Source organism: Epinephelus moara, chromosome 14 (assembly GCF_006386435.1).
Source record: "Epinephelus moara isolate mb chromosome 14, YSFRI_EMoa_1.0, whole genome shotgun sequence".
Lineage (NCBI taxonomy): Eukaryota > Metazoa > Chordata > Actinopteri > Perciformes > Serranidae > Epinephelus > Epinephelus moara.
This window is the reverse complement of record NC_065519.1, coordinates 4,417,919-4,442,416: the sequence shown is the minus strand read 5'-3', so window position 1 is coordinate 4,442,416 and position 24,498 is coordinate 4,417,919. Positions and strand designations below refer to the sequence as shown.

Below are 24,498 nucleotides of genomic sequence, written 5' to 3'. Positions count from 1 at the left end.
GCTCATCATTCTGTGTGAACACACCGACATGTGGTTTCTATGGAAACCTTCATTGCTGCGTGAAACGCCTCAGGAAATGGACCCCCAAAGGAAAAGTTGAGGCAAAGTTTGACACATTAGTAAAATATGGTTCATTTTTTAAATTTAGAAATCAAAAGCCAGTCAGAAAAATCAAAATACAGTGTTCCCACAGTCATGGAAACCCCAGAAAACTCATTTCATAATCACATTTTCCAGGCCTGAAAAAGTCATGGAATTTTGTTGTGTGTAATGAAATAGTTACAGTAATCTTTAGTGGATAATCTTCCATGAAATTTAACATAAAAGCAAATTTGTTTTCTGTAGCTGACGTAATGTTGCTTTAATATGCATCCATGTGCGACATTTAATTTACCATCACAGACATTTCCTCAATTTCACCCCCCTCAATCCGTCACTCTCCTCATGTACGCCCACTCGCTTACATTTTTTTGGGTCCTTTAAAAGTCTTGGAAAAGTGAAAAATTTGTTCCTGTTTTTACACAATGTAACTTAAAGTATAACCCTGGTTCTGTCAAACCCTTTCAGTACCAGCAGTAAGCCTTCAGACATGGTACCTAGACCCTCGGTCTGTTCAGACAGTCCTCTTAAATGTGGGCGGGGTTTCACTCACTGCTCCGTCCAGCACTCGCTGTATTTCCTCATCAGCGGTGACACAGATGGAAGTCTGCACCTGGTTTATCGTCCACAGAACGAGGCTGCACGCCCACATTTTCAGAACAAAATAGAACAGGCTGCAGTGAGAGTCTCTCTCCATGGGATATTTAAAAATAGCAGCTTTGTGCATTTAGTCCTTCTCAGGCAAGCTCAGGGGTTTAGTGTTGCTGTAGCCCACAGGAAGTGAGGATTAGAATATATGACCTTCACATAATCCGCTCCAAATTAATCTATATTTTTAAAGTCATTACTAAAAGTGTGTGTCATATAAAAACTAAAGTGATGGTCAAAGTTGTCACAGTGAAATTTAAGGTGTGCTGATGGATTCACGTCATCAACTCATGCATTGAGTAACATTACAAGTTAACGTTCCACCTTAAAAGTTGCCGGCAGTCGGCCCAGTGAATGAAGTTATTTTTTCTCAGACTCCAGCTGCTGTGAGAGGCAGCAAAACATCCTTTCATTTTATAGTTACAGTTTACTAATAAAACTCTCCACAGTATGAACAGTGGTTACATGAGCCTCAAAACCAGACACAGCTCAGCCCTGAGCAGAGTGACCGTCCTCTACTGACCAATCAGACTGCAGTGTTCACAGCTCCACCTTTTAGTACCAGATCTGTGTGCTAGGTACCCCAACAGAGGGGGGACCAAACATGGGCCTGGTGGCATTTTACACAACTGACTGCCTCCATTCACATGATGTGTATGGAAGTAGAGAAAACATATCAGATACTCTGTTAGTATCAGGATCACTTTAAGGGTACTGGTATTGTAATATCTTAAACTCAACACAAGCTACAGGAGGCTCTTCTCAGCCACAGTCACATGCCTCCACTGGAGCACTCAGTATCAAACTCAGGCGGCACAGTGATGTACGTGTTATATGAAGTGATAAATCGCTGTATATTTTAACAGCCATCACTGACAGCTCAGTGTTTGGTCAGTAACGTGGCTCTCACAGTCTCACCACTCTAACAGAAGATACATTTGTGGACTTCTCTCCTGAGTGAATCACGTGGGAACAGGATGTCAAAAAAGTAGAAAACACATTTTTAATCTATTTAAATAACTCATTCACATTTTTGCGAACCTTAATCTGAAGATTAAATCTGCTAAATGCCAACTGATATATCTAAATGTGTCATATTTTTGATCTTTTGTCATGTTTAACTCGTGTGTTTCAAAGTCATCTGTGTATTGTGAACGGAACACAGCACAGCAAAATTTATGTTTGATATCTTATTTACAGACGCACTACGAGCAGTCAGAAGCAGGTGTAGATTTCAGTAGTACCTACGAAAATATCGGAGCTACTAACATTCATGAATGTTGCAAGACACGTAGTTTACATACAGATTAATTTTGCTCACGTTTCATTAATGAGACCCAATGACTTGTTTCAGACAAAAGAAAACACAATTATTGAAACAAAATTATTTGTTTCTGGTCATATAGTGTTTTCAGACACAGTTTATATTTTGTTGAATCACAGCAGCTGCTTCTGATCCAGTCTCGTCTCAGCTCTGCAGTAACACTGTCACAGTGAGTGCTGTACGACGTAAACAGCCTCGATGACGTTGTGGCGTCTGTCGGTGACCTGGGGAGCCGTTGTGGCTGGGGCCCTGTACACGTTGAGCAGAGCGTGGGGTGTGTCGATGTCGCTGTCGCTGACCGTCATGGCGTCCAGGTGCTGACGCAGCAGAATCCTCAGCTGCTGGTTCTCTTGGATCAGGTCGCGTTTCTGTTTCCTCTGAGCTTCTCGCTGCAGCACTGACGTGTTGATGCTCCTCATCACCTGCTGCAGCTCTGATATCTCCTGCAGACACACAGGTGAGTGAAGGCAACGGTTTACTGGTCACCACTTTGTTTCCTCTTACACACACTCACATCATCATGTTACACTTTGTTACTATAAAAACTTGTGTTTCAGCCACTTTAAAGGAGCAGCGTGTAGATTTAGTGGCATCTAGTGGTGAGGACTGCACATTGCAACCAGCTGAAACTTGACTTCGGTTATATTTTCTTTTTACATTTTCAGTGTTTATTGTTCAGGAGGTTTTTACCAGGAGCTGAATTATCCACAGAGGTCTCTTCCTCTTTAAAACAAACACACCAGGTGATTTAAACCAGTAAAAACACGCATTGTACACATAAAGCGGGATTTATACTTCTGCATCGAATGGACGCCATACCTACGTCGACACAGAGCCTGCACTGTAGCCTGACGTGCACCCCCCAGAAATGTAACCAGAAATGAAGAAATGTAATTACTGTGATTTATCATATGAGCAGAGGAAATCTCTGCTAGCTGCTAGGCTAATTTATACAATGTAAAATGCCATAGGCTTGTGCTAATAACGTTAGCATGTTATATTTGTTTGGAAAACGTGTTTAGTATAAGACAGTTGTTTTGTCAGTGAACCTTGTGAGCTGTAATGGAGCTGAATATTGTAATGTTACCTTTGTTAAATGTTGCTGTTGTCCCTGGCTTCATATGAGTAGAGGAAAAGTCTGCTAGCCACTATGCTAATTTATACAATGTAAAATGCCATAGGCTTGTGCTAAAAACGTTAGCATGTTGTATTTGTGAGGAAAATGTGTCCAGATAAAGACCTGCTGGCTGTCCCTTTTATTCAGATGTTGATTTGGGGGTGTTACTACCTCCAACTCTGTCCCCCAAATCTGCGATCGCACCTTATACCTCTCACATTAACGTCACTCAGATCAGGACAGTGGAACCAACAACACGCAGCTAGCTGTCACTAGCCCCTTTTACACTGCTTCTCCAAGGCGGGAATTTCACACTGTTAATCTCCCTCTCCGTTCTTTATATTTGGTGCACGTCCACATGAATCACATCCTACCTGCACAGGTTTGTCTATCGCAAGTCCACTTCTCTCCTGTCTCACTTCCTCTGGAGGTGGTAATGATACTAAGACGTTCTTCTCCAGCTTGTGACACATCGCGATGACTCGTGAAACCTTCCCACCCTGGATCAGCGCAGAGTGAAAACATGAATGAGAACAGAGAGGACTTGGCTGTGGACAAACAGGACGTGAGACCTTGTGTCACCTTGGCGAGGACCGCCTGCAGTTTCTTGGCAGCCTCGTTGCTCTGGATGGTCAGCTCAGTCAGCTGTTTCCTGGCCGCTGCCCGAGCCTCAGTCAGCTGATCCCGGAGCTCATGAGTCCACCTGTTTACCTGCTGGATGTCGGCTGTCAGATCTTGTTCCACCAACTCGTTTTCTCTCATACTGGAGTTCAGCCTCGCCCTCGGACGGACGACGTCTTCCTGAAAGAGGAAGGAGACTGATGCTGTATCATCTGTTCTGGACCTAAAACTTTAATCCAACATGTCATCTGATCGGAGAGATCAGGATACGAGGGACAGGAAACTCATCTGTCTTTAATTTGTCTAATTTACTGTCTAAAGTTTTCTGTTTCGTGATGCAAGAGAAACGTTGTCTTCACTGACCTTCAGCTTCTTCTTCTGTTGACTTCTTCCGAGCTTCTCTGTTTCTACGCTGCAGAGCTGCACAGCTTCCTGGTTCTGAGGGGTCTCCTCCTCCGGCCTGTCTGTGTTCTCCTGGATCATATCAGCTTCCTGTCCACAGAAGAGACAGGAGACGAATCAGAGACTCAGATCAGGACACACCAAAGACCACTGTTATGTTGAAGTTTCTCTTCTTTACTTCAGTAATAACTCTTGAAACAGAGATAAAACAGTATAATTCAGGCAGCAGATGTTTTATTGACATTTGAAAAGAAGAATGAAGTGAGTAGATGTCTCCACAGTGTCTCATGGTCTCTTAATATTGAGTTATCTCTCTTCAGTCAGACTGAGGAGGTTTAAACTGTGATTTGTCAGTCCACAGTGTGTTCAGCTGATACTTCAACAGTGACTAACCATCTGTTTCTCTTGTGAAGAGCTTTGCTGAGTTAAATCCAGCTTATTGGAGGTTTTATTGGGACCTGTTCTGTTTAAATCTGCGCACATTTTGATGCTGTGCTTCCAGTTTCTTTTCCCAATGATTGTGATGTTGCATCGTGTTATGATGTTTTGTCATCAAGCTCACAGACGTGGGTGTCTGAGCTTCCTGATTGGGAGACCCCAGGCCGTGTGGATAGGCACCGCCACCTCCTCCACCCTGACTCGTTACACCGGAGCCCCCCAGGGCTGTGTGCTTGGCCCTCTCCTGTACTCCCATCATTGGGTTTTCTGACGACATTTGGATTGCAACGGCATGAGATTTTCATGGTGCAATAACTGTCTCAGAACATATCGCGGTTTCACAGTATCACCATATCACAGAATTTATATTATTATCAGTCAGAATGAGCCTTAAAGGAATGAAAACAGAAGGGTTATTCTTGATTGAACAAACGTTTTATTACTATAACTGAAACTTGAAACCATTGTGTTTATGGAAGTTCGTGTATAAAGTCTCCCCTTGAAAATAATTAAGATAAAAGGGAGATTCAACGTGCAGTTGCATTTTGTTCTCAATATTGTAGATAAGCAAATGTCAAAATCATGGTATACCTTGAAAACGGTTTATCACTGCAACCCTAGACGACATGACCGTCATCGGCCTGATCACAGAAGGTGACGAGATGGCCTACAGAGAGGAGGTCAAGCTTTGACGCCTTGGTATCAGGACAACAGTACTTTAAAACAAATATGATTATAATGGTACATTTTCACACCGACCAGTTTGTACTGTTAGTTTTAGATTCTGAACGCTTTAACACATTTTTTAATTGTTTGAAGTTGTGAATTTTTGTCTGGGACGAGAATGTTTTTTGGCTCAGGGCGAGTTTGAAAGTTGAAAAAAGTAAATTATTATTATTATTATTAAATAATTTATAAATCATATTTATTTCATAAAAATATTTTACTTTTAAAATAATGTGTCACCTGTTTTTTTGGCAGGACATGTTTTGTCCCAATTCTCAAGAATAAGTGTTCGATCTTTATTCTATTTTTTTATCTATTATATTATTTTATCATTTTTATTTTTTAATTTTTTAAATGTTTTATGGTTATTTATTATATTATTTTATTGTTGTTTTAAATTTTATTTATTTATTTTAATTTTTTTGTACATATTTAAATCAATGTGAGAGGGAGTATGAGACCCGAGTATTTCAGTGGCAGTGGATGCTCTTAAAATTGTTGTTCACTTGACCAATAAGTAACTTTGAACTTCAAACTTGATTTCTTCTCTTCATATTCAGCTGTTGCTCAGCGGGATCTTTGAGTCTTTACGTTGTCAGTCAGGTTGAACCATCGTACATCGTTTTCTCATATACAAAACAAACCCTTCATACTAAGTAACATCTGTTTGTACCTTTCTACAACCTGAAAGCATCAGAGACCGTTCAGACACATAGTTGAGTCCTCTCTCTCTCACGTTTGACTGGAGCACATCAGACTCTGAGGCAGCAGATTATGAAGTTTTGAACATTAGTGTGTCTCTGACTGAAAAAGGTTAAAGAGAGCTGGTTGTGTGAGGTACCTCCTCTTCAAGAGCTGTCCTCTTGTCAGCTGGGGTGTTTTCAGCCAACAGTTTGAGGATTTCATTCATCTCAGTTTGGTGCTGCTGCCTCACAGTGGTTTTCACATGCTCCTGTTTATCTCCCAGCTGCTGAGAGAGAGACAATTTCTGCTCCCTGAAAAACAACCACAGACGTTACAGAACAAACTGCAGCAGAGGACGGTTTCTGAAAGCTAAAATCTCCACTTGAGCATCTCAAACTGAACCCAAGTGTCTGCTCTCCACGCTCAGAGGGGGGCGCTGTGGATCCTCACTGACCTCTCCGAGCTGAACATGGAGCTCAGGTGCTGCAGGCAGTCGTCCCACTGCTGCTGCACAAAACACTCCTGCTGTTTGTGGTGCTGAGCCACCAGACGCTCCTGGTGCTGCTGGTGAACACGCCGCGCCTGAGCCAACTGACGCTCCGCCTGCTGAAGGTCGTGCTCCAGATTCTGCAACACAAACAGGAAGTGACATCCTGAGCATCCACAGGAGTGCAGAAACAGGATTTAGGAGCACCTATTTTTGGATTATGAAATATAATCATTAATTTGTACTAAAATATTTTATTTAATTTTGTGCTCAAGTATTTGCATATTTTTTTATAAACAAGGATTTTCCTTAATTCATAGGAATTTTACTTAATTTTGTAGTTTTAAAATGTTCTTATAGAATCAGAATTTCACTTAATTCTCACCTCAGGAATTTACGTAAATGTCCAGTGTGTAGGATGTAGGAGGATATATTGGCAGAAATGGAATTTAATATTCACAACTACGTTTGCTTTTTCTTACTTGCATATATGATAATTTTACTTAATTTTGTACTCTAGGATTTTTTTTTAATTTCATAAACATTTTACATTATTTTGTTATGAAAATATTTTGCTTATTTTGTAATCAAGAATTTGATCATTAATTCTGTATTAAAGTAATTTATTTAATTTTGTTCCAAAGGATTTTACTTATTTTTTTATAACAAAGGATTTTTCTTGTTTCATTAGAATTTTACCTAATTTTGTAATTAAGGGATTTGATTAATTTTTTACTTATAAAATAAGAATTTTGCTTAATTTTTTACCTTAGGAATTTACGTTAAAGGTCCAGTGTGTATGATTTCAAATTAAGAACTGTGGTTTTGTTACCTTAGAATGAGCTGTATATATATACAGAGTGAGCGAGTCCTCTTCCAAGGAGTCCGCCATGTTGTTTCTACAGTAGCCCAGAGAGGACAAACCAAACACTGACTCTAGATAGGGACATTTGTGTTTTTGCGTTGGCCACCATAGTTCTTCAACACGCTTTGCGCACAGGAGAAGTTTCAGTTTTGCAACCTCACCACTAGAGGTCACTATGTTCTACACACTGGACCTTTAACCTTCGAGGTTTACGATGCAAGATTGTCGGTTACTGTTTGTAACGCGCTCATTTGTACTCCTGCTTTTTGTTTTTTTATGTAGCTGTCACCTGTCTTGTGCTGCTATTGTTTACCTGATTTTTTTATTCACACAGCAAATGTCACGTTGATGTTTTGCTTTGGGTTTTGGACAAATTAAGAAAATAAGTTCTGTTTAAAACAAAACAAAACAGGATGTGGAGCAGGTGGGTTCACCTCGACAACGCTGACCACCAGGTCCAGCCGCCTCTCATGCGTCTGGCTGTGCACCACAGAGTCTCTGTGCCCCTCGGCGGCTCGGCTCTGACGGAGGATCGACCTCCAGCTTTCACAGATCTTCAGCAGGTTCACGGCCGTGTTCCTCTCCTCCTTCTGCAGCTTGTCCTGATTTCACACAGACGACACATCAACGTGTTCAGTGCTCAGTCACACATACAACATACATACACATCTATTTCTCTTTTTGGGTGAACATTTTCTTGGACTACAGAGAACTGAAGAAATTTGAAAGGTCAGAATTTTATCCATCACAGTTACATTAATCCTGTTTAAAAATGTAAAGTTTACTTTAAGGAAGAGCTGAAGGAGAATATAAGTGAGACGGACCTTCAGGAACAGTGTGAGGATCTCCTCCTTCTTCCTCGTCATCTCCTCCTCAGCCTGAGCTCTCTGCTGCAGCAACAACAGCCGCTCCTCCTCCGTCTTCCCTCCACCTTTACCTCCACCTTTCTTGGCTCTCTTCATGATGATCCCTCCTCCTCTTCCTCCTCTTCCTCACTCTGCTGCTTTCTTTGATATCCGACTGCAGAAATCACAGTTTCATTTCAGATTATAAAGTTAATACTTTAAAAAAGCTCTTAAACTGAGAACAGTCATTTCATTATTCATAACTAATCTTTAACTGTGTTTTTTTCCTACCATATACTTCTACTGCACCACATCTCAGAAGGAAATTATTATAGATTAAACTACTCTGCTGTGTGAATCATTAAAATAAGCTGCAACACTAAAGTGATAAACACATTAATGCATCAGTAACTACACCCCAATAAAATAATATCAGGCTCAAGATTCTGCATGTTTTACATTTTGTACTTGAAGTATATTCTGATGCCAAAACTTGTGTACTTTTACTTAAGTAAGAATGACTACTTCTGAATACAGGATTTTAACTTGTAACGCAGTATTTCTACAGACAGTGGAGGTTACACCGCCTTAATACAGGCTTCACATAGTCATAGAAAACCTGTAAAAGTTGTTGTGTATAATCAGATTAATTCTTACAGTAATGGGCCTTTTTCGTGGCTGACATTTTAACTTGTCACAGTATTGTATTTAATAACATTAACGGTGGCTGCATTCCAATTAGGGGAGGACCTGGTATTGTGCATGCTGGCTGGAGTAGTAGCTGGCACACTAAATGGAACTGAGCCATCATTAATGGCGTCAGTCTCACCTGTGATTTTCGTACTGCGGCAGAATATATTTTCTGTAGCACTTACTCTAAATAACTGTACTACACAGTTCTGTTTGTGTTACACGTATATATATATATATATATATATATATAAGTGTTGTATCTGTATATTAATTAATTAAAAAAAAAAAAACTTTTGTCGTATCGAAAATGATTTCTGTAACTTACGTTTTAACTGACGTTCGGTTTCTGATGCTAACAAAGCCTGTGAGCCAATAGTATAACGACTCATGGTGTCATGTGGTATCTCGGTGTCGTCATCAATTAGACTAGTTGCCAGTTAACGTGGAAAAAAAAACGTAAAATGTCTGAGTGATGGTGGAAACACCTGTTGAACTTCGGCACCAACTCTGAGGGGGCCGCTTTCCTTCTTCACTGGTGAGCTAAAGTTTGCTAACGTTTTTAGCTCGAGCGCGCCAGAGGACCGTCTCAGGAGCCACTTTTCTACAGGTTAACGGGCAAGGCTATTCAAGAGAAGGCTGAGACACGGGGTCAAACATGGGGGGATTGCACATGCGCAATGCTGGAGGGTGACAGCAGGGGCACTAGATNACTTGAGCTGCGATGCTGGAGGGTGACAGCAGGGGCACTAGATAAAAAGCGCAGAATCCGCTCAGGCGATCAAGGAGTGCGCTTGGTGCGGTCTGCTTGGACTTTTGGATGGCGGCTGCCTGAAGTTGTCGAAATTGCATCTCTGTCATTCTCACCCACAACGCAGGCCACCAGTGACAGTCCAGTAATAAGCTGTGAAAATGACATGCATGCACATCCCCTTTATTCCGCGGTCTCACGCCATCTACTGAGCCTTTAAGGAAGTGCAGACCAGATTTTACTGCGCATGTGCAATCCCCCCATGTTTGACCCTGTGTCTCAGCCTTCACTTGAATAGCCTTGTTAACGGGTTAGCACGAGCTAACACAGTAGCAGCGGCTAATGTCCAACACCCAAACGGTCCCAACAAACTCCCACCCATAGATATATATAATGATGTATATGATATCTATGCTCACACCGACACCGATTCTGTCCTTAAACCCGTTATTAACCGTTAGCTAATGTTAGCCGTGTGATGCTAACAGTTAGCCCTGTCAGAACAGACCGTGGGTTTTGTTAAAATGAACCTGACTGTGTTGAATGTGCTGCTTGACCACTGAAAAAAGAGATAAAAAGATGAATATATATAAAAAAGATATTACTCAGAACTGGCAACGTGCTACGAGCTTTAACAGTGTTGTGAATAGACTTAAAATAATAATAACATTTACTGTTAAAATAACCCCCTAAAACGTGTGACGTCAGTCGGGACTTTGACGGCTCTGTGTGTAAAGTAAAATAAGTCAAACCCACCTGTGGGGAGTGAGAAAATATCTTGACAGATGTCGGAGCTGTTCAGGCTGCAGCAGTCGCCGGTGTGTGTTTGTATCCCGTCTCCATAGCAACGGATGTGGAGCGTGTCCGCCATGTTTGTCCAAACTGACTCAAGATCACTGAAGTTTATTATAAAGCACATTTCAGCAACAAGGCAGTTCAAAGTGCTGTGAAGAGACATCGAAAGCATCAAGACAAGGTGCAAAAGAAACACATTATAAGATGATTTATATATTTATAATGATAATTTATGTTGAAGCCCTGCGATAGTCTGGCAACCTGTCCAGGGTGTACCCTGCCTCTCGCCCGATGTCAGCTGGGATAGGCTCCAGCCCCCCCCCCCCGCGACCCTCAAGAGGATGAAGCGGTTAGAAGATGAATGAATGAATGAATGAATTTATGTTGATCTGCTCTGGACACGTGACATCTCACTTGCTCTTCCTGAGGTTTCTACCATTTTTTCCTGATCCGCTGTGAGGGACCAAAGGACATGCTGTAAAGCCCTCTGAGGCAAATTGTGATTTGTGATGTTGGGCTTTATAAATATAATTGAATTGAATAAAAATAATGCTTTATTCCTCCCACAGTGGGGAGATTTGCAGCATTCCAGCTGCAGAGGGAGAGGGCAAAGCACCAGTAGAGAACTAAAACAAAGCAATGTATAAGTCCGTATTGGTAAAAAGAAACGCACAGATCAGTTTAATAAGTAAACTGTTTAAAAACATAAAGCAATATAATGGATAAGCAGCATAAAGAAGCAGAATATACTTGAGACAGACTGAATGGCTGATGGGAGTATAGCTATTGCACAGTTTAGCATATAAATTAAATGGATACGGCCTTCACACCATCATTTTTCCTTTTTACTCTGTGTGTAACGTCACTACAGGAAATATGGAAAAAGCGAAATCTGCACAACTCCTATCTAAAAAGGGTTTCAGACTTCACTGAGCTGATGATACCTGCTGTGTAAGACACTTGTACTGCTGGTCCTTTAACAGAGGGGGCGCTGAAGCTGTGCCGGATACAAAGCGCAGTAATCCCGTAGAAGAAGAAGCGGAAGCGGAAGTGACGCCCTTTTGTTTTGAAAGAGGGAAATTTAAATTTCTACGGCTAATCAGAAGTAAACACAAACAGCCGGAATAAATCCTCGCGAAAACGACACGAAAATGTCCGCAGTCTGACATTTGTCACCCCTGAATGTAAAGTATGTCTCTTATGAACATTTCGTCATGTTATATGTTTGACTTTAAACCTGCTGAAGATAATCCGGGTCTTATTTTCATGTCGGAACGTTTGAACCTCACTTTCCTGTTTGAGACTCTTTAAAAAAATCACTTTACTCTAATGTGTGTCTGCACCTTCTAGATCTTAATACTCTGTATACATCGATTAGATATATTTATGAAATATATGTGTTAGCTAGCGACTTGTTGAAGATGTTTTGATGATATATTCGACGGTAACCGTTTTTTTACCGTCACTCGGCTCATTCACACAACACTGCTAGCTTAGTTTAGTGAGAGTATCGCAGCTCTTAGTTTTTAAAACATTTATAGTAATTAACTACGGTCCAGTTGCTTCAGTAAACTGTTCTGATAATCGATGAATCCTTCTCAGAATATTTCTAAAAAAGAAAAGTGCCCAGTCCTTTTGTTTCGGCGTTTAAATGTCAGTCATTGCTGGTTTATTGTATTTATTTACTCTGCTTCTATGATATTAATCTGAATATTGATTGGTTTTGACTTCTTGACCAAAAAGTACATTTTAAGACATGGCCTTGGACATTTTTCACCATTGTTTGACATTTTATAGACCAATGATTAAGTGATTAATCAAGACAATAATCAACAGTTTATTCGATAGAAATAAAAAGTAGTTGCAGCCTTAAAATTTTGTGTCTACATGTCAAATTTTTACTTCATGATATGTATGTATATAGATATATAAAAGATACATAAAGCTATATAAGATATTAGGGCTGCAACGATTAGTCAACTAATCGGTGACTATTTTGGTAGTCGACTAATCTGTTTGAGTCATTTTTCATAGAAAAGTACTATAAAGTACCCAAAATACTCTTACTGCAGCTTCTTACATTCAGATATTGGCAGCTTTACACACTCTCCCATGATGGTGAACTAAAACCCTTTGGTGTGAGTACGAAACAAGACATTAGATGACATCATTTTGGGGTTTGGGAGAGACAGACCGACATTTTTCAACAATTTAACACATTTTTCGATGAAATGATTAGTCGACTAATCGAAGAAATAATCGACAGATTAGTCGACAATGAAAATAATCGTTAGTTGCAGCCCTATAAGATATATAAATCTCAGTAGATTTGATCTCTGACCCCCTGGTGTCTGCCTGTGTCCCTGCAGGGTCGCATCACACCAACATGAAGAAGAAAGCGAGGATGACGCATGTCGCAGGAGCCGGCAGCAACAAGGAGGAGTGTGAGTGATCTACATCCTGATATTTAAGTTCAGTTTAATAATTCAGTTCAGTTTTATTTATTTAGGCCTAAATCACAATTTGTTTCAGAGGGATTTACAGCATATGACAAGTAGTCCTGCTGTGTTTGTACCAATAAATACAGCTAGGGAAAGTTTTTACGGATGTAGACAATATGGTTGTTGATAAATGACATGATTATAAATATGTGTGTGTGTGTGTGTGTGTGTGTGTCCAGGCTGTGCGCTCTGCAGGCTCAGCGATGATGACCCGGTCATGTTTGGGGAGAAAGTCACTCTCAAGGAGCACAAATTCTCTGTCCACTACTTCTGTTTGGTAAGTTTGTGTGTTGGTGTGTTTTAAAGAGATTACAGTTTCCCATGAATCATCAAGCTGTCAGCGTTCTTCGAGATCTGCAGGACTCATGGAGAATTATTTTACTTGTGAGCAACCCTAGTTTTTCCTTAAGTACTTCTTTTGGATCTTAAATTTGTTTCCATGAGGCCTCCATCGGTGAACTGGTTTCATTAGTTCACTGACTAACGGACCTCTGTGTATGGATGCAGTGGTTGAAGTTATTTTTGAAATATTTTTTAATGTGCTTCATGTTTCGTGCTGAGGATGGATTTCTTGTCAGATGTCTGATTTTCATACTGTGATGTGTGACATCATCCGTGTGTGTTGTGTCTCAGCTGACGTCTTGTGGAGTTTACCAGCGTGGAGAAGAGGGCGAGGGCGTCTTTGGTTTCCTGGTGGACGACATCAAACAGGAGTGCCGCCGGTCGGCTCGACTGGTGAGAGACTAAAACACATCATGTTTTATCCTTACTGTGTGTTTATTTTGTGTGCTTGCTGTGCGTTTATCGTATGTTTACTGTGTGTGTTTCAGACGTGTAGCTTCTGTAAGGGGAAGGGAGCGTGTGTCGGCTGCTACGTCAGAAGCTGCAGGAAGGTGGCTCACTTTCCCTGCGCCAGGAAAAACCAGTTCGTCTCTCAGTTCACTGGACTCTTCCCGTGAGTGCCGACTGCACATTCAACTCTGTAACTTTATTAATAAGGCCTCGTGGTTCATCGTGTCTCATGTAGCGTGCTCCAGTTCAACATGTATTTGAGAAAAGAGCATTTCTCTGATGAACTCTCACCTCCTTTATTCACTCATTCACTGTTTCCTGCACCGTCACTGGCATGTTGTCACTTCACACACACGTTAACGCCTCTAAATGCAGCAGGAGGAAGACAGGGTAACATTAGACAAAGAAGAGATGCTGTTCACTGCTGTAACTGTCACATTTATATCAGTGAGGGTGGACTAAAAAACAGACACACCTCTCTGTGTTCACAACACAGTTCAAACCCGACCTACAACCTCCACAGTGAACACCTTCATGACGGAGGATTTATTACAGGAACGATGTTTTGATTGTTTATCAGTTTGTACCTAATAAACTGGACACTGAGTATAAGACATTCAGAGAAGGTTCATGTGGTCTGTCTGTCTGTCTGTGTTCAGGTCGTACTGTCCGGATCACAGTCCCACTCAGTCTCTATGTGTGAGTTCAGACCTCAGTCTGCCTCAGTCCTGCTCCATCTGTTTGGACTCCATCGATCCCGTCCTCAGCTACTCCGTCCTCAAATGTCCGTCCTGCCACGCCAGCTGGTTCCACAGGGACTGTGTGCAGGTACTGTCACTCTCTTTTTTTCTATTTTATTGAAGTCATTTGACGACGTTGCAAATGAAAAGTATCTGTTAACCCAAAATACACACAGAAAAAATCATGTTTTCCACGTCACGCTGCAGCATCGAGTCGTGTGTATAGTCATACTTTGTTGTGATCAAATAATTAAACAGTTGGATTAAAAAACACTCCAAAATTAAACTGCCTACCTCAGCTTTAAATGGTAAAATATAATTTTTGGATTTGGACGAACTGACCATTTAAACCTCCACCAGCATCAACAGCATCCTGATTTATTTAGTATCATATTTCCAGGTGTGCTCCACATTTACCTGTCTGTGTTTGTGTGTGTGTGTATGTGTCAGCATCAGGCCCACAACGCTGGCCTCTTCTTCTTCAGATGTACTCTCTGTAACAACAAGGAGAGCTTCCAGGAGGAGATGCTGAGGATGGGAATCTACATCCCAGAGAGGTAACATGATCATTAGCACATGACAAGGCGTTTAGGATGCGTTCACAGCCAGCGTGTTCTCACCAGACCTGAACTCAACAGGAACCACAGAGGACAGGGGATTGTGGGTAGAATGAAAGAAAAGTCTGTGTTCTAATTCACTGTTTGTTCTTCTCTGCAGAGATGCCTCATGGGAGTTGGAGGCAAACGCTTATTCAGAGCTGCTGGAGGTTTACAGTCGCTGTGATGCTCTCAACTGCGTCTGCAACGACGGACGGATGCACTCTGCCAAGAGCGGGTATTTATGTTCTTATGTTACTGTTTCATCCACAACGTTAACACAGATGGACACAAGGTACAATGTCAAACTGGAGTTTATTAAATAACTGAACAAGATTACTCTGGATGAAGAGCAGTGGTTAAAAATTCTGTCTGACAGTGGTAAATATGTCCAGAGAATCCAAGAGCAAATTTACCCGGTATAAAATATTACACAGATACTACTGGACACCAGCCAGGCTGCATAGGATGGGTTTATTAACTGATGATTCATGTTGGAAATACCAGGAAGAAACTGACACCTTTTTACATTGTATTTGTACATTTGGTCTGTCCAAAAAGTCACAGCTCTGGATGTAGATTTTAGTCAGACTAACATGTTGGCGTATATTTTAAAAGTCCGGTTTTAGTCAGACTGACACAATAAATTGATTTTTGTGTTTCCTCTCAGTCCCACCTGCAGAGCGCTCAGTTTGTGACCCTGTTGTTGTTTGTTTCAGCTGGTTTGAGGTGATTCGCTGCCGGCTGTGTGGCTCCAGAGGGACTCACAGGAAATGTTCGGGGCTGAAGGTGGACACCAGGGACTGGGCCTGCAACGACTGCACGCAGGCTACTGACGGGAAAGGTCTGAGTCTCTGATGCACCATCTCATGTCTTGGTTTTAATTAAGATCTGCAGGAATGACGTAACTTTCTGTCTGTGGTGGGAAAAGGAACGGCTCAAGAACTGTATTTGGTGTATTTTGGGGCTGTTTATTTCCCGCTGGATTTACAGTTATTGTTCATTTTGTTACAGATGTTGTTGTTACTATGCTGCAGCTGTTTGTTAATGTGAACCATGTGCTCGTCTTCTCCAGCCTCCCTCGTTGCGTCTCCTCAGGGAGGTCAGAGGAGGAGTCTGCTGTCCAAACGCTACCTGTCACCCATCCGCTCCTCCATCAGCTGTAAGAGGTACACAAACCTGTCTGATGCATTTTTTTTGCATCTTCCACCTGGATCAATTAACACTAGTCATGTGAAGTCAGGTTGGCTACTACATTCTATTCTATCGTGACACGTCCCTCCTCAGCTCCCAGTTTTCAACAGGACACGTTGAATATGTGGGATCACACAGCGCTCTGCAAGCTGTTTCATCAGAAGTTCATGGACTAAAACATACAGAATAGCCTGAATGCTCTTTTACATTTGATAAACAGTCACATGAAACCCCTCTGTCTCTCTCTTTTAGACCGTCGTTACCTGTTAGATCTGAATCACCTGAGGAGATCCTGCAGGCGTTGCGCCCTCAGCTCCGTCCCGACAGTGTGCAGGTGGAGGTGGACGGGGATCAGGCTCTGTCTGCGGGTTTAGAGCTGGTGAGGAGGGCCGACTTTGACCCCACACACACTCTGTCTGTCAGGTGAGTGGATCATAAAATCACCTTTTATTTTCTCCATTTAATTGTCGGTAAAATCAACATCTGATCAAAATATGCACTTCTACAAACAGTGTAATTTGTCTCTTCTTGTTGTCACCGTCCAGGTTTAACGATGACCAGCAGACCACATTTCCCAGCAGCCTCCAGGACAGTGACACAGCCAGGCAGTACTTCCTGAAGCTGCTGGTGCAGCAGATCCAGGACTGTGTAGTGTTTGAGGGTCCAGATGGATCCAAAAACATGGCGCTGGACTCTCAGGGTACAAATCATTATTTTATTCTTTGTTTATGTCAGTCATTTATTTATCAGGTGTGTCCCTTAAAGTTCCAGTGTGTCTGCTTCAGGGGGATCTATTGGCAGTGATGGATTATATTACACTAAGTATGTCCGTGGGCAGTGTCAGAAAGACATTGATTTTTTAAGGTGAAACAGTTTTTTCACTGATTTTACCGTTTGTTTTGGAGAGGAAGAGACTTCTGTGGGTGATCCAGCTCCCGGTAAAAACGTCCTGAACAATGAACACTGACAGAATTCTAACCAGGAGAAGTTTCAGCTGGTTGCAGTTTGCAATCTCAATTACTAGATGCCACTAAATCCCCCTAAATCTTACACACTGCTCCTATAAAATCTTAATCAGAGATACAGAGGAGTCCTCTCTCTTTCACACACACACACACACACACACACACCTGTTATCATCCTAGTGTACATGAACCTGCATGTAACTCAGCTCTGTGTGTCTCCAGCTCTGAGAGAGGACCTGTACTTTGACGTCGGCTGCCTGCTGGCTCTGTCTCTGGCTCACGGCGGCCCTCCTGTCGGCTTCTTCTCTCGCGCTCTCTACCAGTGTCTGTTCAACTACCCAGCCAACCGGCCGCTCGCCATCACTCACATGACCCCCGACACGCACTTCACCCACAGAGTCAGCAGGGTGAGTGGGACGACTTTGTTGGTAAACTTCATGTGTCATTACAGATGTCTTTATAATCGCAGGTCGAGTGATTGACTGGCTGATTTCAGATCGCAGAGGCGCAGTCTTTAGACGACCTGAGAGGAGTGATGGCGGCGAGCTGGGAGTACCTGGAGCTGGCTGGCTGCAACCGACCAATCAGCAGCCTGGAGGAGAGAGAGGCTCTGGTGGAGGATCTGGTCAGCTTCACTATGATCACCAGGATGCAGCTGCCACTGCAGAGGTAGAGAGAGACGTTTGGTGTTTTTATGGAGGCAGATAAAAGAACAGACACTGGTGTGATGCTGAAGGTTCAGTGTGAGTTATTCACAGTATAGTTAATGGACTGAAGCTCAGATGATGAGCAGCTCCAGTGACAGGTGGACAAAAAAAGGTCATTTCCAACCCTGTCCTCATTACAAATCAGTCTTTTTCTGATGCTTGTGTTGTTGAAGGGCTACAGATGCAACTCATGAGCCTTGGCTACATTATTAAAGGCTGTAGTATCGATTATCTCAGATGTTACCGGCTCTTTTATCTGTGCGTTTTAGGGTTTTGCTGTAATTTATTATCATTTATAGTGACCATCTCCATATTTCTCCTCTTTTTATCCCACTAATCTGCCAGAAGTTAAGTCTGCGACACCGTATGTTGAAACAGTGACTTCAAAGAAATGAAACAAGCCACAGAGGGTCAGTATTCTCTCCACTCGCTGTAATATCTGTGTTTGTCCTGCAGGTTTCGGGAGGGCCTGCAGACTCTGGGCGTCTTCGATCAGGTAATTTCAGTTTGCTTGTATTAACACAGTGTTTGTTCGAAGGTTCATCAGAATGACAAACCTTTGATCTGATCCAGGTTCAGCTCTTCCCGTCGTTGTTCTGCGGTGTTTTCTGTGAGGCGGCGGATCGGCTCACGGCTCAGACGGTCGGTCAGATCTTCACCGTGAACTTCTCTCAGCAGGAGGAGAGACTGAGCAGAGAGACACCCGTCATCAGCTTCTGGAGACACTTCCTGCGGGAGTGTGAAGGTACGGCCAAACCAAACACTGGCTCTAGATAGGCCCATTCTTGACCACAAGACCCTGTGCTGAATTTCTCTCCTCTCCTCTCCTCTCCTCTCCTCTCCTCTCCTCTCCTCTCCTCTCCTCTCCTCTCCGCAGTTGGGAGGAGCTCCATCTCCCTGCAGGACCTTCTTCATTTTGCCACAGGAGCTGAGGAGCTCCCTGCAGCCGGCCTTCTCCCTTCTCCCTCCATCTCCTTCCTCCACCCTGTAGAGGAGAGAGAAGAAGAGAGGGAGGGAGTCAGAACAAGGAGGGACGAGGGGCTCTTTCCTCAGTGTGTGCCCAGCTCCAGACACCTCCTCCTGCCTGTTTCCTCCTCATACCAGGCCTTCAAAAGCTCCATGGAGCAGGCTGTCAGCCACCATGTGCACCTCCTCCCCACAGAGAGTTAGTGCAGGAGGAGGAGGAGGAGGAGGAGGAGGAGGAGAGGTGTTTTAGAGATTGTGGCTGCCTGTTAATCTTTCTGTTCTCATGCAGCACATTTACAGTTTAAAGCTTTTCTCATCTTACTCACTAATGAAGCTGAAAGCGGCCAAAGCAAACCTCATCCCTTTTAAAGGTCCAGTGTGAAGGATTCAGGGGGATTTATTGGCAGAAATATAATAAGTATGTTTTCTTTAGTGTATAATCACCTGAAAATAAGGATTGTTGTGTTTTTGTTACCTTAGAATGAGCCGTTTATATCTACATAAGGAGCAGGTCCTCATCTACCGAGTCTGCCGTGTTGCACTGCCATGATTCTTCTAAGGTTGGGCGTGAGTGCTTGTTTGGACGTCAGTATTCGCTCAAAGTATAGAATACTAGCTGCCGCCCCTCCCACATTTGAACATGACTTTTATATACATATATATTTTAGTATTTAAAATGGGTATGAACTTATTTTAATGTAGAGCTGCGAGCAGTGTTTTGCTTCGCTCAGCGTCTCTTTGCCCCGCTATCGCTCTCTCTCTGACTCTGGTGAGAGTCTGCCTGCACACACACACACACACGTGCACACACACACACAGAATGTCAGGGCTGAAGGCTGATTTATACTTGTGCATCAGCTCTATGCAGAGCCTACGCCATTATGAGCATTTATACTGCAGTGGTGTGTCTGTGTCACTCTGCAGTTACACCTCCAAAACACTAGTCGGCGACACAGGTTTCTGTGAAGTGCACACACAATAAACACACAAACACACATTAAACACGCATTAAACACAAACACACATTAAACACACATTAAACACACATTTAACACGCATTAAACACACAAACACACATTAAACACAAATATTAAACACGCATTAAACACATTTAACGCGCATTAAACACACAAACACACATTAAACAAACATTAAACACAAACATTAAACACACATTTAACACACATTAAACACACAAACACATTAAACACGCATTAAACACACAAACACACATTAAACACAAACATTAAACACGCATTGAACACACATTTAACACACATTAAACACGCATTAAATACACAAACATTAAACACGTATTAAACACACAAACACACATTAAACAAACATTAAACACAAATTTAACACACATTAAACACACAAACACATTAAACACGCATTAAACACACAAACACACATTAAACACAAACATTAAACACGCATTGAACACACATTTAACACACATTAAACACGCATTAAATACACAAACATTAAACACGTATTAAACACACAAACACACATTAAACACATTAAACATGGCTTAATAGAGACAGTTTCAAACACAAATCAGCTTCACTATAACTCGCAGCATTCACAGACAAACACTTGTCTTAAACTAAACACATTTTCCCCTCAAATACAACATGCTAACGTTATTAGCACAAGCCTATGGCATTTTACATTGTATAAATTAGCCTGGCAGCTAGCAGAGATTTCCTCTGCTCATATGAAGCCAGGATAAATCACACAAAAGACTTAAAATACTATTTTTGTGGAGGCTTTATTGTCTCCACAATTTGTTTCTTATCTGTGAAATAAAAAAAGGCTAAATAAAAGCTTTGGTTTGAGCTTACAAAATAGACAGGAGGTCTGCGTCACTGCGACATGTAGTTACATTTCTAGGGATGTGCACGTAAGGCTACGGCGTAGACTCTGCAGAAGTATAAATCCAGCTTTCCCATTGGCACCACACAGCTAACGTTACCCAACGGTTATTAACGGGTTTAACGACAGAGTCGAGCTGTTTTGGTGTCGGTGTGAGTTTGTTGGGACTGTTAAATTCCTTGGTGTTGAATGTTAGCGGCTGCTGCTATCAATTGGTTTAATGGACAAACCGAAGCCTGGTTGTTCGATCAATTAATTTAAAATTGTACTGATTTTCCATTGTGCGCCAATCTACATTCCTTTTGCATCAGCCAGTATAATAAGAAGTTTTTCCACAACAGGCAGCTACAGAGAAACACTGATTTTTAATGGGAAACTTCATTATTCAGTGTTCTTACCGGTTAAAATGAGACGGTCTGTTAGTTTTCGGGAGAAAGAGACCTCTGTGGATAATTCAGCTCCAGGTTAAAACTTCCTGAACTATGAACACTGACTAACCAGGAGAAGTTTCAGCTGGTTGCAGTCTGCAGTCCTCACCACTAGATGCCACTAAATCCCCCTAAATCTAACACACTGTTCCTTTAAACTCAACTGCAGGTAACAACACAGAAGTATTAAATTTGCCTTTTTAAAACTTTGACATTTTTTCTGCTCTTTTCTTAAACATCCAGCTCTGATGTGGTGATAATGAAATTATCGTCACATCAAGTTTTGTAAATTGCATGTTTACTAGTTCAAAAACGGTGGTGCTGATTTTTTTTTTATAACTTTGCCTTTAGAGCTGCTTTTGAATCAGTCTTATTTTTATTGTACATACTTTCTTCTAAAGCATTACATGCTGCTTGTTCTTGATGAGATTTTCTGTTTGTGCTCGTTTGTCATGTTGTCGTCTTTTTATTTTCAATTCTTCTGGAAACGACGTGTGAAAAGCTCGCGCTGATCAGATTCTGAGTAATAACGTCAGTGTTTGTCTTCTCATGTCGTGTGATCTGTCAGACTTTGCCGATCAGGGTTTCACATAACGTGACATTTGATGTGCCCTGCCTCTGAGTGAAGAGGGGGCGCTGCACAGGCGGAAACAAAACCTGCTGCCTCCTGATTGGCACAAATACATCGTTTGACCGATTTCCCATCTTATTAAAGATGTTCAAATGTTTTCTGATCTCTGTAAAGGCCAAACATCACTTCTCAACTTAACCAAGGTTATGTTTGAAAAATAAAAACAACTAAAGGTAAAACTACAGGAAGCCCACAGTTTGTACCATAAAACTAAATTTATTTTCAGTAACTTGTTAATTGATTATCACCTCAGCTGTTAGTGGTAATAACCAAATACCAAAGAGAGGCCACCCCTGTATTTTCACTTTAATTGAAATGGTTATAAAAAATAATAAGGCACCTTTTCAGAGAGAAATAAATGAATGTTTCTGATTTTATTTGGGTAATTGTAAGGATTGTTAAAATCCCATTAAAACATGTAATTATATCATAATTATCAGGTAAATTAAAAGAGATTTAAAGTAAAAATGAAGAGATGCAATGGAAAATCTGAGCAAACATGTTGTTGCTGTTACACATTTACACACACATTTAGTCTTTACTGTAAAACTACAGGATCAGTTGTAATTTGGATTCATTCTTTTAATATCAGTCATTGTCTCGTATCAGTCGGTGGATTTCTGACGTTGAACTTTAATTTTTCTGTCCCTCTCTTTAATTCTGTTGTGATCTATCAGTGTTGTGTTTGCTGCATTTTTTTTTTTTTGCATGTTTTACAAGTATGACTTTTCTTTGTCTTTGTTTGGATCATAAATACAGAAACAAACTGTTTTGTTGTCCTGATTTCTTAAAGGTTAAGTAACTGAACACAGCTCTGTCTCTGCCACAGGTATAGAAATTTTATCATCCGGGTCAGAAAAAAAAGAAAAGAAATGTTGCCTTTGCTTCCTGACTGACATTAACTTGCTCATACTGGACTTTAATGGATTTGATCAGACCATCAGCTGCTGCTGAGATGTGGTTTGGAAGCTCGGGACACTAAAATGTGTCTCTATATTGATATTAGATGATATAAAGAACCTGAAAGAGCTGTAAAGGTAGAGCCAAGTTTAACTTCTCAACATACTGTTGTGAGGTTTAACATATAGTCTCATGCAGGAAGCCAAAGACAAACAAATTTTCTCACTTTTGCTCGTATCCACAATTCATCCTTATTTTGTTAGTGTTTCTCTTATTTTTGCTCTTCTAGGTCAGAAAACTTTACAAGTGGTCAAGAGCACTTTTACAAAGATAAATAAAAACGTCTCATTTTCACAGTCCACAAATAGTTTGTCCTACATGAGGAAACACAACTTTGTTTGAGGCACTTAAAAAGATTGCATGAACATCATCAAATTTGAGAAAATTCTCTGAATATTTTGGGTCTTCTCTCATATGTCCTCGCCTGTAGCAGCTCAGTCAGCAGCTGTTGTAGCATGACTCGGTGCATAAACTTCAGCCTCTGCTCTTCTGATGAGCTCTCAGGTGGACGGAGTGTCAGAGTCTCTCGCTCGAAAAGGTATAAAACAATCTGTTGTGTCTCACAAGATTGTCTATACACCTGGAATAATAACAGATACTTGGCCAGTATGTTTGTTCTCACTGTGGACAGGTGCTGCATATTTGCGCAAGGATTCATGGGTAACAATTAGCCTACCATTTACATTGTGTCCTGTAAATTAAATGTTTGTATTATAATTTGTATTTTCAGATATATTTTAATATTTTTAAAAAAAAAGCAAACTTAAATTAAAACCTAATTGAATTATCAAACAAGAATTTAGCGGCCCCTCTGCAGTAACTCTGAGGACCCCCTGTTGAAGATCCAGGGATTGGATTAAATTTGTGGGCTGAAGAAATTCGACTATACCTGGCCCATTAATCCCAGTTACTGCGTCCCTCTGCTGACCAGTGCTGGAATGCAACCAAGTACATTTACTCAAGTACTGTACCAAAGTTTACGTTTTCTTTGCTTGAGTATTTTAATCTCATGCAAGTCTCTAGCTCTACTCCAGTACACTTCATTAGGAAATATTTTACTGTTACTCCACTACTATTATTCTTCTATAATTACTATTATTTGACTCCACTATTAATTTTAGTTACTAGTTGCTTTACAAATTAAGATTTCTGCACACAAACAATATGAAAACATAAAAGTGCAGCTGAAATGATTATTTGATTGATCAGAAAATAAATTGGCAAATATTTTGATTGAGTTATTTTTCATTAAAAAACATTTCATGGTTTCAGCATCTCAAATTCATGCTAATTTTTCTTTTAGTTATTTTAATTATTTAAGTGTATTTAACTTTTACCTTTAATACTTAAAACATTCCCTGCTTGTACTTACATAGTTTAACTTCACTGACATTCTAGTACCAGAATATTTTTACAATGTGATTTTGATATTTTTACTTCAGTAAAGGATCTAAATACTTCCTCCACCACTGCTGCTGACACATTTACAGCATCACAAGTGTTTAGCCATTTCTCTTTCTTTTTTATTTTTTATTTATTTTTATTCTCCTCTAATGTCAGTAAAACACTATTAAACCATACTTTGTTTGAGTTTATCTAACAGTAAGTAACCGCAGAAGTTCTTGCAGCCTTTTTTTGGTTGCAC

The 24,498-nt window shown here is 41.0% G+C and overlaps 2 protein-coding genes across 4 annotated transcripts; one reads left to right on the top strand and one right to left on the bottom strand.

The window, feature by feature from the left end:
* Window positions 1-356: 356 nt before the first annotated feature.
* ccdc65 (coiled-coil domain containing 65) lies at window positions 357-10,561 on the bottom strand. 2 transcript variants are annotated; one of them, XM_050062302.1, is made up of 9 exons: window positions 10,454-10,561; window positions 8,236-8,431; window positions 7,846-8,013; window positions 6,514-6,686; window positions 6,217-6,370; window positions 4,173-4,301; window positions 3,771-3,989; window positions 3,563-3,688; window positions 357-2,514 (listed from the first exon to the last, which is right to left on the bottom strand). In XM_050062302.1, exons 2-9 carry the CDS (start codon window positions 8,371-8,373, stop codon window positions 2,236-2,238), a joined length of 1,386 nt encoding a protein of 461 aa, XP_049918259.1. In that variant the 5' UTR covers window positions 8,374-8,431; window positions 10,454-10,561; the 3' UTR covers window positions 357-2,235. The 2 variants fall into 2 exon arrangements, with proteins under 2 accessions (XP_049918259.1, XP_049918260.1); XM_050062303.1 differs by lacking the exon at window positions 10,454-10,561 and adding an exon at window positions 9,275-9,317.
* Window positions 10,562-11,546: 985 nt separating this feature from the next.
* Window positions 11,547-22,662, top strand: g2e3 (G2/M-phase specific E3 ubiquitin protein ligase). 2 transcript variants are annotated; one of them, XM_050062291.1, is made up of 17 exons: window positions 11,547-11,681; window positions 12,862-12,936; window positions 13,173-13,270; window positions 13,627-13,728; window positions 13,824-13,948; window positions 14,445-14,613; window positions 14,976-15,082; window positions 15,243-15,359; window positions 15,841-15,965; window positions 16,197-16,290; window positions 16,568-16,738; window positions 16,861-17,015; window positions 17,503-17,687; window positions 17,777-17,949; window positions 18,444-18,483; window positions 18,561-18,732; window positions 18,865-22,662. In XM_050062291.1, the coding sequence occupies exons 2-17, from the start codon at window positions 12,879-12,881 to the stop codon at window positions 19,155-19,157; spliced, it is 2,184 nt and encodes a 727-aa protein (XP_049918248.1). In that variant the 5' UTR covers window positions 11,547-11,681; window positions 12,862-12,878; the 3' UTR covers window positions 19,158-22,662. The 2 variants fall into 2 exon arrangements, with proteins under 2 accessions (XP_049918248.1, XP_049918249.1); XM_050062292.1 differs by having other exon boundaries at window positions 11,567-11,676.
* The last annotated feature ends 1,836 nt before the right edge of the window (window positions 22,663-24,498 follow it).